General features: G+C 42.0%; 1 protein-coding gene across 7 annotated transcripts in view; it reads right to left on the reverse strand.

Moving 5' to 3' along the window:
- Positions 1-16,052, reverse strand: part of PABIR3 (PABIR family member 3) — a 46,394-nt gene extending 30,342 nt beyond the window's left edge. For 4 of the 7 annotated variants that reach the window (XM_039464050.2, XM_003931153.4, XM_003931154.4 and 1 more), the window contains exons 1-2: positions 15,588-16,052; positions 9,046-9,124 (exon numbers count right to left, since the gene is read on the reverse strand). In XM_039464050.2, the coding sequence (XP_039319984.1) occupies positions 9,046-9,124; positions 15,588-15,697 (189 nt within the window). In that variant the 5' untranslated portion in view covers positions 15,698-16,052. Of the gene's footprint in view, positions 1-5,598; positions 5,701-5,789; positions 5,841-9,045; positions 9,125-15,587 lie in introns of those variants that run through there. The other 3 variants (XM_010341773.3, XM_010341774.3, XM_039464048.2) reach the window with 3 other exon arrangements.
- Between the last annotated feature and the right edge of the window lie 1,000 nt (positions 16,053-17,052).

The raw sequence follows: 17,052 nt of genomic DNA on the forward strand, positions 1-17,052 counted from the left end.
ATACTCAGATATCATCAGCCCTGAGCCTGGTTCTGTTGCTATCCAGAGGATGGGTATAGACATGTCACGCTGGATGTGGTGGCTCATGCCTGTAATCCTAGCACCTTGGGAGGCTAAGGTGGGTGGATCACTTGAGGTCAGGAGTTCCAGACCAGCCTGGCCAACATGGTGAAACCCCGTCTCTACAAAAAAAAATACAAAAAGGAAAAAGAGCCAGGTGTGGTGGCGGGTGCCTATAATCCCAGCTACTCTGGAGGCTGCCACAGGAGAAGCACTTGAACCTGGGAGGCGGAGGTTGCAGTGAGCCAGATCGCACCACTGCACTCCAGCCTGGACGACAGAGTGAGACTCTGACTCAAAAAATAACAATAAAAAAAATGTCTGACAGCTGTGGACTATTGACTGGTGTGTGACTCAGACTGGCCTGTACTAATCATGTTCCACGGTTGATATTTTAAGAAAATTTGTAATTCAAATCAATAATGCTACTGGCTGACCCTTCTCACGAAAGTCAAAAATCTTTTCTGGATAAAACTTACATTAAAAAGATACATTGGATATATAATTTGTTGCTATAGGCAACAGTGTTATGAACAAGAGTTGCTGTTTCAAGCATCTATTTATATTAAATGTGATAATGGTCATAATGCATGTAATGTGTTCAGCACAGCATCTGGCACATAGTATGTGCTAAATAATTGATAACTATAACTACTGCCACCATTATTATTACCATCATCAAATACTCTAGAATTCATCATTTAATTATACATAAACAACTTGGATTATATGCTGCACATTTATAAAACTAGCCTATCTGTCCTCTGCTACGTAGCAGTTTTTTTTTTTTTAATTGCATTTTAGGTTTTGGGGTACATGTGAAGAACATGCAAGATTGTTGCATAGGTACACACATGGCAGTGTGGTTTGCTGCCTTCCTTCCCCTCACCTGTATCTGTCATTTCTCCCCATGCTATCTCTTCCCACCTCCCCACCCCCCCGTCCCTCCCCCATTTCCCCCCAATGGACCCCAGTGTGTAGTGTTCCCCTCCCCGTGTCCATGTGTTCTCATTGTTCAACACCTGCCTATGAGTGAGAACATGCCGTGTTTGATTTTCTGCTCTTGTGTAAGTTTGCTGAGAATGATGGTTTCCAGGTTCATCCATGTCCCTACAAAGGACACGAACTCATCGTTTTTGATGGCTGTGTAATATTCCATGGTGTATATGTACCACATTTTCCCTATCCGGTCTATCATCGATGGGCATTTGGGTTGGTTCCAGGTCTTTACTATTGTAAACAGTGCTGCAATGAACATTCGTGTGCATGTGTCCTTATAGTAGAATGATTTATAATCCTTTGGATATATACCCAGTAATGGGATTGCTGGGTCAAACAGGATTGCTATTTTTAGGTCATTGAGGAATTGCCACACTGTCTTCCACAATGCAAAAAGAACAAAGCAGGAGGCATCACACTACCGGACTTCAAACTATATTACAAGGCTACAGTAATCAAAACAGCATGGTACTGGTACCAAAACAGAGATATAGACCAATGGAACAGAACAGAGGCCTCAGAGGGAATACAACCATCTACAACCATCCGATCTTTGACAAACCTGACAAAAACAAGCAATGGGGAAAGGATTCCCTGTTTAATAAATGGTGTTGGGAAAACTGGCTAGCCATGTGCAGAAGGCAGAAACAGGACCCCTTCCTGACACCTTACACCAAAATTAACTCCAGATGGATTAAAGACGTAGCAGTTTTTAGTATTTTCCTATTCTATTGGATCTTTTATTTATTTTTAATAGATTTTATTTTTTAGAGTGCTCTTCAGTTCACAGCAAAATTGAACAGAAATTGTGAAGAGTTCCCACATAACCCTGACCCTCACACATGTGCAGCCTCTCCTATTATCAACATCCCTCACCAGAATGGTACATTTGTTACAACCAGTGAATCTACATTGGCACATCATTGCCACCCAAAGTTCATAGTTTACATAGGTTCACTCCTGGTGTTGGACGTGCTAAGGGTTTGGACAAATGTATGACATGCATCCACCATTACAGTATGGTACACAGTAGTTTCTCTGCCCTAAAATTCCTCTATGCTCTGCCTATTCATCCTGATCTTTTTTTTATCTTCCTCTTCCTCCTCCTCCTCTTCTTCTTCCTCTTTTTCTCCTTCTCCTCCTCCTTCTCCTCTTCCTCCTCCTTCTTCTTCTTCTGTCTTAGTCTGTTACCCAGGCTACAGTACAGTGGCCAAATCTTGGCTTGCTGCAACCTCTGCCTCCTGGGTTCAAGTGATTCCCCTGCCTCCGCCTCCCGAGTAGCTGGGATTACAGGAGTGCACCACCATACCCAGCTAATTTTTGTATTTTTAGTAGAGACAGGGTTTCATCATGTTGGCCAGGCTGATCTTGAACTCCTAGCTTCAAGTGATCCGCCTTGCCTTGGCCTCCCAAAGTGCTGGGATTACAGGCATGAGTCACCATGCCTGGCCGTGATCTTTTTGTTTTTAACAGAACTTGACTTACATTTTGTCTCATTATAAAGCATATATATTTAATATATATAATTTAATACATTCTGAGTCTTTCCATGTTAAAATTCATGTGCAACATCATTTAAGTGCTGAGTATTATACTCTAAGGATGTACCATAATAATAAGCAGCACTTTTATTATATGCCACATGTTTTACCTCAATTCCTTTTTTTTTCTTTTTTTTGGAGATGGGGTCTAACTTTGTCGCCCAGGCTGGAGTGCAGTGGCACAATCTCAGCTCACTGCAACCTCCGCCTCCTGGGTGCAAGTGATTCTCCTCCTGCTTCAGCCTCCCAAGTAGCTGGGATTACAGGCATGTACCACCACACTTGGCAAGTTATGTATTTTCAGCAGAGACAGGGTTTCTCTATGTTGGTCAGGCTGGTCTGGAACTCCTGGCCTCAGGTGATCCGCCCACCTCGGCCTCCCAAAGTGCTGGGATTACAGGCATGAACCACTGCACCCAGCAATGAAGATGCAGAATTTTAATACGTTTAATTCATGCTACTGAAGTTCACATCTTCATCAATCAAATGCACAGAAAAATCACAATATATAGCATGAAACTTTATGGTGTGTGAAGTTTATAATCTAAGGAAAAAGATATGCTAAACTGAACTTAAATGTATACATATACTTTCTATAGAAATTATGACACTGGATGTATTATAACGACATGTCATAAATAAGACGATTACTTTTTATTTTTTAATTTTTTATTTAACTTTTATTTTAGGTTTGGGAGTATATGTGAAGGTTTGTTACATGGATAAACACGTGTCACCAGAGTTTGTTGTACATATTATTTTTCTTTTTGTTTTTGTCTTGTTTTGTTTTGTTTTTTGAGATGGAGTCTTGCTCTGTCACCCAGGCTGGAGTGCAGTGGTGTAATCTCGGCTCACTGTAACCTCCGCCTCCCAGGTTCAAGCAATTCTCCTGTCTCAGCCTCTTAAGTAGTTGAGACTACAGGCATGTACCATCATGCCTGGCTAATTTTTTTGTATTTTTAGTAGAAACGTGGTTTCACCATGTTGACCAGGCTGGTCTCAAACTCCTGACATCAGGTGATCTGCCCGCCTTGGCCTCCCAAAATGCTGGGATTACAGGTGTGAGCCACTGCACCTGGCCTGTTGTACATACTATTTCATCACCCACGTATTAAGCCTAGTACCTAATAGTTTTTGGTTTTTTTTGAGACAGATTCTCGCTGTCGCCCAGGCTGAAGTGCAGTGGCACGATCTCAGCTCACTGCAACCTCTGCTTCCCGGGTTCAAGCGATTCTCCTGCCTCACTCTTCCGAGTAGCTGGGACTACAGGCACGTGCCACCATGCCCGGCTAATTTTTTTTTTTTTTTTTTTTGTATTTTTAGTAGAGACGGGGTTTCACTGTGTTAGCCAGGCTGGTCTCGAACTCCTGACCTCATGATCAGCCCCCTTCAGCCTCCCAAAGTGCAGGGATTACAGGCATGAGCCACTGCGCCCAGCTAATAGTTATCTTTTCTGCTTCCCTCCTCACGCCCTCCCACCTCAAGTAGACCCCAGTGTCTGTTGTTTCCTTGCGTTCATAAGTTCTTATCATTTAGCTCCCACTTATGAGTGAGAACAACATGGTATAGCAAATTTGTTTCATAAAATAATAAAAGATTTCCTAGAAGAGATTATTTTTAATGACTACCTAAGGGATGGGAGGGAACCAGTTTAGGTTCAGACAAAGGCTTAGGATTTCCAACTGAAAAACTTTATCCAGGAAATCGTGAGAAGATTGACTGAAATTGATGATACCAGCAGGGAGACAGTGTGAAATGTCTGAAGTAGGTAGGATTTGAACTTGAGCTACAGAATCATAAGCCACAAGAAGGCCTTTTTTTTTTTTTTTTTTTTTTTTTTTTGAGATGGAGTTTCACTCTGGTTACCCAGGCTGGAGTGCAATGGCACGATCTTGGCTCACCGCAACCTCCGCCTCCTGGGTTCAGGCAATTCTCCTGCCTCAGCCTCCTGAGTAGCTGGGATTACAGGCACGCGCCACCATGCCCAGCTAATTTTTTGTATTTTTAGTAGAGAAGGGGTTTCACCATGTTGACCAGGATGGTCTCGATCTTTTGACCTTGTTTGTGATCCACCCGCCTCAGCCTCCCCAAGTGCTGGGATTACAGGCTTGAGCCACTGCGCCCGGCCGAATAAGGCCTTTTAATTGGACAAAATGTGGATCAAACATTGTATTGGCCAATTCTTTTAGTAATAATGTGAGAAATTAATTGTAGAAAACAAGACTTCTGGAAGAGAATTGTCCCCAAATTAAGTACTACAAGTGGCGTTTGCAAAGGAATTACCTTAGATAATTTTTCCATACGAAACAAAGTATTAAAATAGAAATAATGAGTTTCCTCAGATGTAATAAACCTCACTGGTATCTTTTGTGTAAATTTCCCACTGTGCCTTTCTCTCACACTCCAGGAGAGTAAAAAGTCCTTGGAAGGAACTAAGATTATCAGCACCAAAGAACAATGTCATGGTGTGAAGCAGGCTGGGAGTGGAAGTAGGGGGAGGTTAGGGAGGGTTCTGGGTGAAGCTAATTCCCAACAATTATCTACAGTGAAGGAATTAAGATAGGAGGAAAAACCAAACTCAGTTCCATTTAAGAGAGATCACCATAAACTAATATTGTAAAGACATTAAGATTTTTAAAAATCATTTTTCATTTTCCTTGATTTGCTGTTTTTAAGCCATCTTGAACGACAGTAACTAGAGATAAAATGCTCAGAAAATCCTAAACAAAGGGCTGTACACTATGTTCATAAATGTCTGCCTAGTTTCAGAAATGATTTAAGGTGGCCTATAATGCTACTTAACACCAACTGAACATGGGCTGGATGCACAGGGCACAAAGCAGGGCAGGAATGCACTATATGCTTGTGACTTTGTGGGCCATACAGTAGATTTGGGGTTTGTGGTTGCCAATGTGAAAAGCAAAATCTAATGAGATAGATGCCAGTAGGCATAAAATTAGAACAGATGAATCGCTCAAGAAAAGCACAACCTTTTTTCTTAGGAAGATGAGACATTTCCCCTGCTTCCTTTGGAAGAGGAGAGGGTGGGGATGGAAAAGTGAGGCAGTGACATGCAGATTGAGCAAAAGTGCCAGAATTCCTGGTGGGAGAGAAAGAAACAGGCATGCCAACTTCAGAGTTGTTAGGAGTTAAAGCAAAAGGGTGATTTGAGAGAAGGCAGTCTCAATGTCAGAAGAGGTCTTCGGGCTTCTGTTCAACAGAAGTGGGTGGAGTGATTTCCTGAGAGAAGTGAAGAAAATATTTGCACTTAATTAAACAAAATGATTGTGAGAGAACAGTTGTTTTTTTTTTTTTAACGATGCTTAGAAAATATGCATCTTTATTTATTTTTGTGTTGAATGAAACCTATGGTTCTTCAATGCCTTCTGTCACAGCGATTTGTTTCTAAAACATTGCTTTACCTACATATGTAGAAACACACATGCACACACACACACAAACACACACACATTTTTTTCTCATATGGAGTCTCTCACTGTTGCCCAGGTTAGAGTGCCGTGGCGCGACTACAACCTCTACCTACCAGGTTCAAGCGATTCTCCTGCCTCACCCTCCCGAGTAGCTGGGATTACAGGTGCCTGCCACCATGCCTGGTTAATTCTTGTATTTTTAGAGATGCGGTAATTGCCATGTTGGGCAGGCTGGTCTCGAACTCCTGACCTCAGGTAATTTGCCCACCTCAGCCTCCAAAGGTGCTGGGATTACAGGTGTAAGCTACCGCACCCGGCCGTACAGTGCCATTTATAGGTCCTCCCGTCTCAGTCATTCTTCAACCCAGTCAAATCTGGCTTCATGTCACCCCACTCCTCCTTCAACTGAAAGTGTTTTCAAATATAAAAATTTGGCCAGACTTGGTGGCTCACATGTGTAGTCCCAGCACTTTGGGAGGCCGAGGTGGGTGGATCATGAGGTCAGGAGTTTGAGACCAGCCTGGCCAATATGGTGGAACCCCATCTCTACTAAAAATACAAAAATTAGCCGGGCACGGTGGTGGGCACCTGTAGTCCCAGCTGCTTGGGAGGTTGAGACAGGAGAATCACTGGAGCCCGGGCAGCGGAAGTTGCAGTGAGCAAATATGTGTCACCAAAGCCAGACTCCATCTCAAAAAAAAAGGACTGGATAGGTATGGAAGGCTTTGAGAGGTGAGCAGGTGATCAACAAATATTGTTGAATGAATGAGTAAATGACTGAGTAAATGACTAAGTGGAAAGAAGAAAGATTCATTTAATGAACCGTTCTAATTTCTCCCACTATAATATTAATGCATTTGTGGGAATAATATTGAGGATCAAAATGTATGAAGAGGAAAATGTTTAGTTTCATGATTAGTGAGCAATATTTTAAAATTGGTATCAAGCTATAATATTTCACTAAAATGTATTCGATAGATTTTATCACACTAAAAAATCATAAGAGAAATCTATAATACAGAACACATAACATATAAATTACCAAACTGACTCAAGAAGAAAGAGAAAATCTCAACAGACCTATAACAAGCAATAGAATTGGTAATAAAAAACCTCCCAACAAAGAAATGTCAGATGGTTTCAATGCTGAACTCCACCAAACATTTTTTTTTTTTTTTTTTTTTTTTTTTTTTTTTTTGAGACGGAGTTTCGCTCTCGTTACCCAGGCTGGAGTGCAATGGCACGATCTCGGCTCAACGCAACCTCCGCCTCCTGGGTTCAGGCAATTCTCCTGCCTCAGCCTCCTGAGTAGCTGGGATTACAGGCACGCGCCACCGTGTCCAGCTAATTTTTTGTATTTTTAGTAGAGACGGGGTTTCACCATGATGACCAGGTTGGTCTCGATCTCTTGACCTCGTGATCTGCCCGCCTCGGCCTCCCAAAGTGCTGGGATTACAGGCGTGAGCCACCACACCCGGCCTCCACCAAACATTTAAAGAATCAACACTAGGCCGTGTGCAGTGGCTCATGCCTGTAATTCCTGCACTGTGAAGGCTGAGGCGGGCGGATCACCTAAGTTCAGGAGTTTGAGACCAACCTGGCCAACATGATGAAACCCCGTCTCTACTAAAAAAACACACAAACAAAAAACAAACAAACAAAACTAGCTGGGCAGGGTGGTGGGTGCTTGTAATCCCAGCTACTTGGGAGGCTGAGGTGAGAGAATCGCTTGAACTTGGGAGGCAGAGGTTGCAGTAAGCCAAGATTGTGCCACTGCACTCTAGCCTGGGCAAAAGAGTGAAACTCTGTCTCAAAAAAAAAAAAAAAAAAAAAAAAAAAGAAGGAAAGGAAAAGGGAAAATACTCAGCAAGTAAAAGGAAACTTCCTTAACATGATAAAGGGCAGTTACTAAAAACTCACAGCTAATATCATATTCAATGGTGAAGGACTGAAAGCTTCCCCTCCTTGGATGAGGAACAAGACAAGGATACAAGGATATGCACTTTAGGAACCAGACAGAAGTGGTGGGTGAACAATGTGAATGCACCAAATGCCATTGAATTGTATATTTTAAAATAGTTAATTGAATGTTATGTGGATTTCATCTCAATAAAAAAAAAAAAAAAATCACAGGTGCAGTGGCTCACGCTTGTAATCCCAGCACTTTGGGAGGCTGAGGTGGGTGGATCACCTGAGGTCAGGAGTTCAAGACCAGCCAGGCCAAGATGGTGAAACCTCGTCTCTACTAAAAAAATACAAAAAATTAGCCAGGTGTGGTGGTGGGCACCTGTAATTCTAGCAACTCAGGAGGCTGAGGCAGGAGAATTGCTTGAACCTGGGAGGCAGAAGTTGCAGTGAGCCAAGATCAAGCCACTGCACTCCAGCCTGGGCAACAGAGAGAGACTCCATCTCAAAAAAAAAAAAAAAAAAAAATCATATAATGAATCATGTATTCACTTTGGCTTACTGATCTACAAGTATATTCCCTATGTTTACAGGATAATTAGTAGAAAAGAGTTATAATTTAGAGATTACATTATAACACCATGAAAAGCAAATTTTATTTACAATTCAAGATAAATGTGAGATAAAAGTCTAACTAAAAGCCTGAAAACTACTTTTAGGAGAGTCTGCAAATTTTCCTCTCAAAGTTAGAATTTTCTTTAAAAAAACTGGAAACCAGATGGTCTTATACATAAAATCTCAATGTTAAATCCATATGGGATTTAAAAATTAATTCTGTTGCAGCTGCAGCAATCATAACCGTAGTCAGTGTGTTTATTTTTCCTTCAGTAATGTTTAGAGCAGTGTTTCTCAAAGTGGGAACTTGTTAGAAACGCAGATTCTCAAGCTCCACCCCCGATCTACTTAATCAGAAACCCTGGGGGTGAGACTCCCGCTGGCCATCTGTGTTTTAATAAGCCCTCCCTGTGAATGCTCATGTTTGAAGACCATTAGTTAAGACCAATAAGCACCAATCTTGGACAGGGAGGCCACTATAAGCATTTTCTTACCAGAGAATGTTGATTCCCAAACGTTTTTCTGTTTGTCCTAACTCTTAATGTGTCAGCTTGCAACACCTGTGAATTAAAACTAAAAAGAAAAACATTTGTTATATAAAATCCATTACAAAAATCTTTTAAAGCAGATTTCAAATACTTAAACACTAAGGGTAAAGGCAAGCTGTGCAAAGGTAGAAATTCTCTCTCTCTCTCTCTCACACACACACACACACACACACACACACACACACACACAAGGCCTTAGTTGGCTGAGCCTAAACAAGTCTCCATATAAGGTAAGGAATTCTCTAGCACACTACTTTACTTCTAATCATGCTACAGAGAATAAGTATAATTTATTGTGACCTTGGAAATACATCGTTTTCAGTGTAAACCTGTAAATGATTTAAATTTATGGTCAGAGCAACAATGTGCAAATACCAATTCCCTCTCAACTCCCAAAGTGTCACAGGAATAAGAGGAATAACCAATAGCAGGGGTTGATGAAACTGAGATTTTTCACAGATGTGTTTTGTTTGGCCTACACAGTGTTAAAAATGTTTTTGAATTTGTTTTGTACACTGTGAGATTTCACATTAAGAAAAAACCCAGATTCCAACTTTCTGGCTTCTATTGAAAAGTTGCAAGATTTTGCAACGCTGGGCCACATTCCCATGATAACAATGGACTGAAGTTGTGCAGCTGCAGCCCACTGAAGATGGATCTGTGTCCTCAGGTTTGATGGTTGCCCACCCAAGTGAATCCTATTTGACCTTGTAATCCCGAAGAAATCATCATGTCATTTTTTTTTTTTTTTTTTTTTTTTTTTTTTTTTTTTTTTTTCAGAAACGTGGTCCTGCTATCAAACTCCTGAGGCTGCCCTCAAATTCCTAGGCTCAACAATGCTCCTGCCTCAGCCTCTCAAGTAGCCATGATCACAGATCCCAGCTGTGCCTGGCATCTTTTCCTTTTTATTATAACTTTTTAGTTTGAAACGATTTGAGACTCACAAGAAGTTGCAAAAAGAATACAGATGGTTCGCATACACCCTGCATCCAGGTTCCTCCTAGATGAGAAATCATCTGTACCCCTTTTTTGTTTTAGCTGCCTATAGCCAATCAACTGCCAGTATTTTAGATTGTACCTCTATACTCGCCCTCTCTGATATCCACCTGATTCTTTTCAGGCTCCTTGCCAAAAACCAATTCAAGGCCTTTTTCCTTTTCTGCAGACTGACTGCCATAGTCTAATTGGGCTCCTTGCCTCTCTTCTTTCCCTTCTCCAGGCTATCTAACAGACTACCGGGGGCACCTGCTTAAAGAACAGTTTGCTCACAACTTTCAGTGACTCTCTTCAGTGCCTGTCAGATTCAGTTATGTTCTTTACGATGACATTCAAAGCCCTCCACAGTTTGGCTACAGACTCTTCAATTTCACGGACAAGTACAATTTCAAAACAAAATCTAGGCAGAAACATACATTGCCACTTCTTTCTTTTGCCAAGTCATTTTTTTTTTTAATTCCACCATTGGCAAGGTGCAGTGGCTCACACCTGTAATCCCAACACTTTGGGAAGCCGAGGCAGGTGGATCACGAGGTCAAGAGATCGAGACCATCCTGGCCAATATGGTGAAACCCCATCTCTACTAAAAATACAAAAATTAGCTGGGCATGGTGGCGCGCGCCTGTAATCCCAGCAACTCAGGAGGCTGAGGCAGGAGAATCGCTTGAACCTGGGAGGCAGAGGTTGCAGTGAGCAAAGATGGTGCCCCTGGACTCCAGCTGGGTGACAAAGTGAGACTGTCTTAAAAAAAAAAAAGAAAAAAAAAAATCCCACCACTGACCAACACCATCATTTCATTTGTAAAAGGACATTTTGGTATTTAAAAAATAAGAGAATAACAGTCTCAGAGTACAGTACAGCCCTGCCCAGGAAGGACAATTAACAACTATATAATGACATCTTTAATTATGCCGTACTTAACTTCTCTAAAAGCATGGATTGGTAAAAACTTCATCTGAGATCAGCACTGATCAGCAGATGAACATTTGGGAGTCAGGGTTTCAGGCAAAGTGGACCATTCGGTTCTCTGGAATACATCTATGCTTTTCTGCCTTCAAGTCTGTTGTGTATGTAATACTTAAAATGCTATCCCAACCATTGGCCCCCCTCTCTTCCAGGGTATATCCTATCAATCCATGAAGGCCCATCTCAAATGCCACCTTCTCCTCCCTCCCTTCTATGAATTCCCCTAGCACTTTCTTTAGCACATTCAAGTCCTTTGAGTATTTATATTCCCTATTAAAGCTTATTGAGCCCTGAGATACAGCTTTGCAACATAATAATTTGCATACAACAGATTGTAATTCAATATTTTGTGAATGAGAAGGTATATGGATGTATCTAATTTTACTTCTATTCCCAGTCATTTTCTTTGTGAGAATAGGAATATGTTCTGGCAGTCACTTATAAGAAAACTGGAGGGACAGTAATGGGCTATTTCTTTCCACTCTCTTTCGCGTATGTGTGTAGGGGGCCTAATTCTTAGGGCTGGCAATGATATATTTGCCCCTAAATTTGTTTGCCAATTTTAGTAAGACTATAACTGAAAGAAAGAATTCAGGCAGCATATACTTCAACTGGTATGCATCATTCAACATGAATTTATAAAACCCTAGGTGATATCTGAACTGAGCTAAGTGCTACTTCTAACTTGGAAAAAGCAGAGGTAGTATATAACTGGATGGATGTTCAACGTTCCACATCAAATGATCAATAAACAGCTCTGTCTAAACTATAATAGATTTATGTCATAATATTCCCAAAGCAATAATTTTTTATGGCTGCTATTCTTCCACGTTCCTAGGAGTTCAATAAACCAGAGGGTGGGCAAACTTTTTCTGCAAAGGGCCATATTAGGCTTTGTGGGCCATATAGTATCTGTTGCAACTCCTCAGATCTGCCACTGCAGTGGGAAAGTAGCCATGGATAATAAGTAAATAAACGGGCATGGTTCCATTCTAATAAAATTTTATTTGCAAAGTCAGTTGATGGGCTGGATTTGGCTTTGGGACAGTAATTTGCCTTTCAAATAGAATTGAGGGCCAGGTGCGGTGGCTCATGCCTACAGTCCCAGCACTTTGGGATGCCAAGGCAGGCAGATCACCAGGTCAGGAGTTCGAGATCAGCCTGGCCAATATGGTGAAAACCTGTCTCTAACAAAAATACAAAAATTACCTGGGTGTGGTGGTGCACACCTGTAGTTCCAGCTACTTGGGAGGCTGAGGCAGGAGAACTGCTTGAACCCAGGAGGCAGAGGTTGCAGTGAGCCGAGATTGCGCCCCTGCACTCCTGCCTGGGCAACAGAACAAGATTCCATCTCAGAAAAAAAAAAAAAAAAAAAAAAAAAAGAATTGAGGAAGTAACAGTTTAAATGCAGTATCAAGGTAGAGGTTTTTAAGGTAGGGAGACACTGGCAGGAATACAAGAACCTAATCTCTGAGTCTTTGAATAATGGTCAGAGAAAGAGAAGTAAAAAAAACTCCTAGCTTTAAATATAGTTAGACACCAGTAATAAAGTCAGTCACCTACAGAGATAAAGAGTATAAAGAAACAAGAGGTTCGAAACTTTTGACACTGGAATTTTTATTAGTACAAGATATACACAAAACAGTGCAGAAACTTCTTCGAAACAGTTAACACTGTATTGAAAAGAGTTGACATCAAAGAAACAAATGTAAGGAATTTAATTCTGCAAACACTGGTGCTAGAGGGTCCTTATATAGAAGAAACAGTAAGCAAAGTTCGAAAACTACTTGAAAGAGGTGCAACGTTTAGCAAGCTAATTTTTTCTACAACAGCACAAAACGTGCCCTCAGATTATTTGGGTAAGTTCGGTGACCTCAGGCATGTCACATCATTCCTGTTACTTCTTTCTGATGGACGATATCTTTAACTCCTACTAAAGAAATATGCTAGTGACTCTCACCTTCCTGAAAATAATGCTTTACTACCAGGTATAGATTAGGAAGAGGGAGTACACTAGTGTTAGAGGGCCAAGGAAGGAAAAAAAAAAAGAGAAAAGTGAGCAGTATACATATGCAAATGAGAACTGAGGTAAAAAGGAATTCAACTAAGGCTCAGTGTAATCCGAAATTTTTCTTGCTTCAGAATAACTTTTCCGACCACACCCTACATTTTCTACAACAGCACAAAAAATGCCCTTAGATCATTTGGGCAAGTTCCCTGACCTCAGGCACGTCACACATCATTCCTATGTTACTTCTTTCTGATGGACTAGAGTCCCTGGACTCTGTCCACTTTGTGGCTTCTATATCTTTAAACTCCTAGTAAAGAAATATGCTAGTGACTCTCAACATTCTGTACAAATTTTACTTCATGCATCAGGATTTTAAGCTATGGAATCCAACATTGTAGCTATGCTCTAATATGATAAAAGCAAAAAAAAAAAAAAAAAACAAAAAAACCCCACGCCTTTTCTGGTGTATTTAATACATTAAATAGGATCTAAAGGTTCTTTCAAGTCAACATCCTCCATCATCTATTTGCAACCTATTTCTTCTTTTTACATTGTCTTCAATAAAGCCAGCATTCTCCCTACGCTCTCTTCTCCTAGTAGAATGGATCCCTTAATTCCTTTATTGCCACAAAAGGATTAGAGCAAAATCCTGAGTGTATAAAATGTTCTTGTTCTCAGCACAACATGCAGAGTCCCCGTTCTATGCTTTTCTGCCAGCCTATTTTAAAAAGGTAATGTATTTACTTCCAGTCAATCTTTGTTTGCTTTTCACTTTGTGAACAATATATTTTCTCCTACTTCAAATGACCCCAAAGCAGCATTTATTTAGAGTTAATCAGCTTAGATATTGGTTAGCAGTGGACAGAACAGTCGTTTAGGAGTCAGGAAACAGAGGTTCCTAGTACTGGTTCTGCCGCTAAACATGTCATTTTGGAGATTTATGGGTCTCAGTTTGCTCATACGTTAAATGAGGAGGGTAAAGCTGGTCTCTGAATCCCTTCCTGATAGTCTAGGGCAGATGTCCCCAAACTTTTTACACAGGGGGCCAGTTCACTGTCCCTCAGACTGTTGGAGGGCCGCCACATACTGTGCTCCTCTCACTGATCACCAATGAAAGAGGTGCCCCTTCCTAAAGTGCGGCAGGGGGCTGGATAAATGGCCTCAGGGGGCTGTATGCGGCCCGAGGGCTGTAGTTTGGGGACGCCTGGTCTATGGTATTGTGAATTACAACTATCAATTAGTATGATGCCACAAAAGGTGAGGAGCAAAGTTAGTAACGTATGTAGTGAATGCCGTTATTCAGATATTTTTACAATATCTAGAAAGTCTTATATACTGAAATGTGAGATCCAAAATCTCATTTTAAAACTCCAGTTTAAGAAATAAGATTTAGTAATGCTAGACCTTCAGAAATACAGTTAATCATCACTTAGTGCAGTGTTTTAAAATCCTTTTTCCATTATTGACCCTCTAAAAAGTCTCTTTAGACATTTTCCCCAACTGCTCCCCCATGAAATTTTAATAACACATATGTACTATGTACGTGTATGTACTGTATGTAGATCTGTATACATAAAAAGAGCAAAAATTTTTCACACTCCCCCAAGAACTATTTTCTCCACCCTTGGGGAGTTACCACCCAGCATGAATGTGTAATTTAGGAGATCGAGCTTCTGTGGTATCAAAACTTTTTGCTCCAAGAAAAAATATATGTAGGCAGGGCCTGGTGGTTCACATCTGTAATCCCAGCACTTTGGGAGGCTGAGGCAGGCAGATCACCTGAGGCCAGGAGTTTCAGACCAGCCCAGCCAATATGACAAAACCCCGTCTCTACTAAAAATACAAAAAATTAGCCAGGTGTGGCGGCGGGCTCCTGTAATTCCAGCTACTAGGGAGGTTGAGGCACGAGAATCGCTTGAATCCGGGAGGTGGAGATTACAGTAAGCTGAGATCGTGCCACTGCACTCCAGACTAGGCGATGGAACAAGACTCTGGCTCAAATGTGTGTGTGTTTGTGTGTGTGTGTGTGTGTGTGTGTAAAAAAGTCCAAAGCTTATTTGCTTGACAACCATTTTCATTCGAGAGGCTGTAGGTGAAGGTCAGAGGTGACAAAGCAGCCGAAATGACAAATATTAAGAGTCATGGCAGAAGATCTGGAGGTGAGTGGGGGAGGATGCTAAATTTCTTCAAAGGAGTGGGTAAGAAATGGGCTGAAGTTAGAAAAAAGTCCTGATCCACACCAGTTGGCTGCTGCTTTCGGGTCCGGGTGGACTGTCAGGAGAGGACATTCAGGTTTAGATATTTGTCAACCTCAGGGTGGATGCGCACTCTCCCTGAGGTCAGCCCATCCCACTACCCCCACCGAAGGTTGAGGTTGGGATTTCTGGACACCAGGAACAAGGGAGATACCTGCAGAACCTCAACAAATAAAGGGACGGGAATTCTATAGGAAATCACTTTACTGAGCACCTCCTCCCCACCTGCTTGCCTCCTCCAGTATCTCAACCAGGCTCACCCAAGTCCATTGATCAAAGGGGCACTGCTGACTCTTCCCACAATGTTGCTGTCCGAGGTGGTGGAAGTCGGCGGCAGCTTGAAATCTAGTTCCATTTTCTCCTGCGCCATGTCTGGATCGAAGAATAAGTTCTCAAGGTTTTCCGGCTCCAGTTCACACAAGGAAAGCCGACTAAGTGGCAGATGATGTAAGAAGAGAGGCAAAGGGGAAAAAGAGAAGAGGGGAGAAAGGTCTTAGATGAGTGGGGGTGCCCACCTTTGCAGCCCTAGCATGCCTAACATCAGTGAACACAAAGTTAGGCAGGACTGGCCGAACCGCCTATCTCCCATGACAGGGGTCTCTAACAATGAGAAGGTCCCCCACCTCCAACTCTATAATGTAACTGGGGAATTTAACCTGTCACCGCCGCATATCCTCTTCATCTCTTCCAGCCCTGGCAATTCATGGTAAGCCTCTCGGGACAAAGCAAAAACTACAACCTGCCGCCTTCGACGATCAGCTGGGTCCCGCTCCTCGGAGCCGGCGGTACTCTTCTAGCGAGACCACGAGGATTGTGACGCTCAATGACGTCACTCACGCGCCTTTGTCAGCTTTCCCAGTGGCGCATGCGCAAAGAAGTCGCTTCTTTCCCCATGTCCCGCCAGCTTTCCTCTTTCCCCAAAGCCCACCCGCCGTGGTTGTGCCTCTTTTCTTTTGCTAAACCCTGGCATGGTTTCCATAAGCATTATTTAGAAATGAAAGCGTTGGGAGGAGAGTGAGTTCCTTTTTGCTCTATGCCTGGTACTCGGTTTTCTCATCATCCCTTTATGAGGGAGGCCAACAAGCTTCTAACCTCCTATGATGCATTTTTTCCGTCCTGTAACAGCAGACACACTACACCTTTGTAATTTTACAAAAGCAAAAGTCTGAAAAGGAAAAGAAAAGATACTACTACCTAGGTGCTTAGAGGCCACTTGGTCCCCAAGAGGCTTGCTAAGGCGGTAACCTAATTGAGCTCATTTGGCAAACTAATTACTGTTTTCAGTGTGGTTTCTTTATTTTTTTTAACCATAATTGTACAGTGTGGGTTTTTTTGTTTGTTTTTTTTGGCGGCGGGTGTTTTTTGAGACGGAGTTTCGCTCTTGTTGTTCAGGCTGGAGTGCAGTGGCCATAGTCTCGGCTCACGTAATCCTCTTGCCTCAGCCTCTTGAGTAGCTGGGATCACAGGTACCCACCACCACAGCCAGCCAGTTTTTGTATTTTTAGTAGAGACGGGGTTTCACCATGTTGGCCAGGCTGGTCTTAAACTCCTGACCTCAGGTGATCCACCCGCCTCCGCCTCTCAAAGTGCTGGGATCACAGGCGTGAGCCACCGTGACCAGCCACCGTGTGTATTTTTACATTATATTTAATCTGGTTCCTCACATCTTTTCATATAAAAAAACAAAGACCTCAGCTAATTTACAAGATTTGAGTTAAAGCAGTA

Source organism: Saimiri boliviensis, chromosome X, assembly GCF_048565385.1.
Source record: "Saimiri boliviensis isolate mSaiBol1 chromosome X, mSaiBol1.pri, whole genome shotgun sequence".
In the NCBI taxonomy this organism is placed as follows: domain Eukaryota; kingdom Metazoa; phylum Chordata; class Mammalia; order Primates; family Cebidae; genus Saimiri; species Saimiri boliviensis.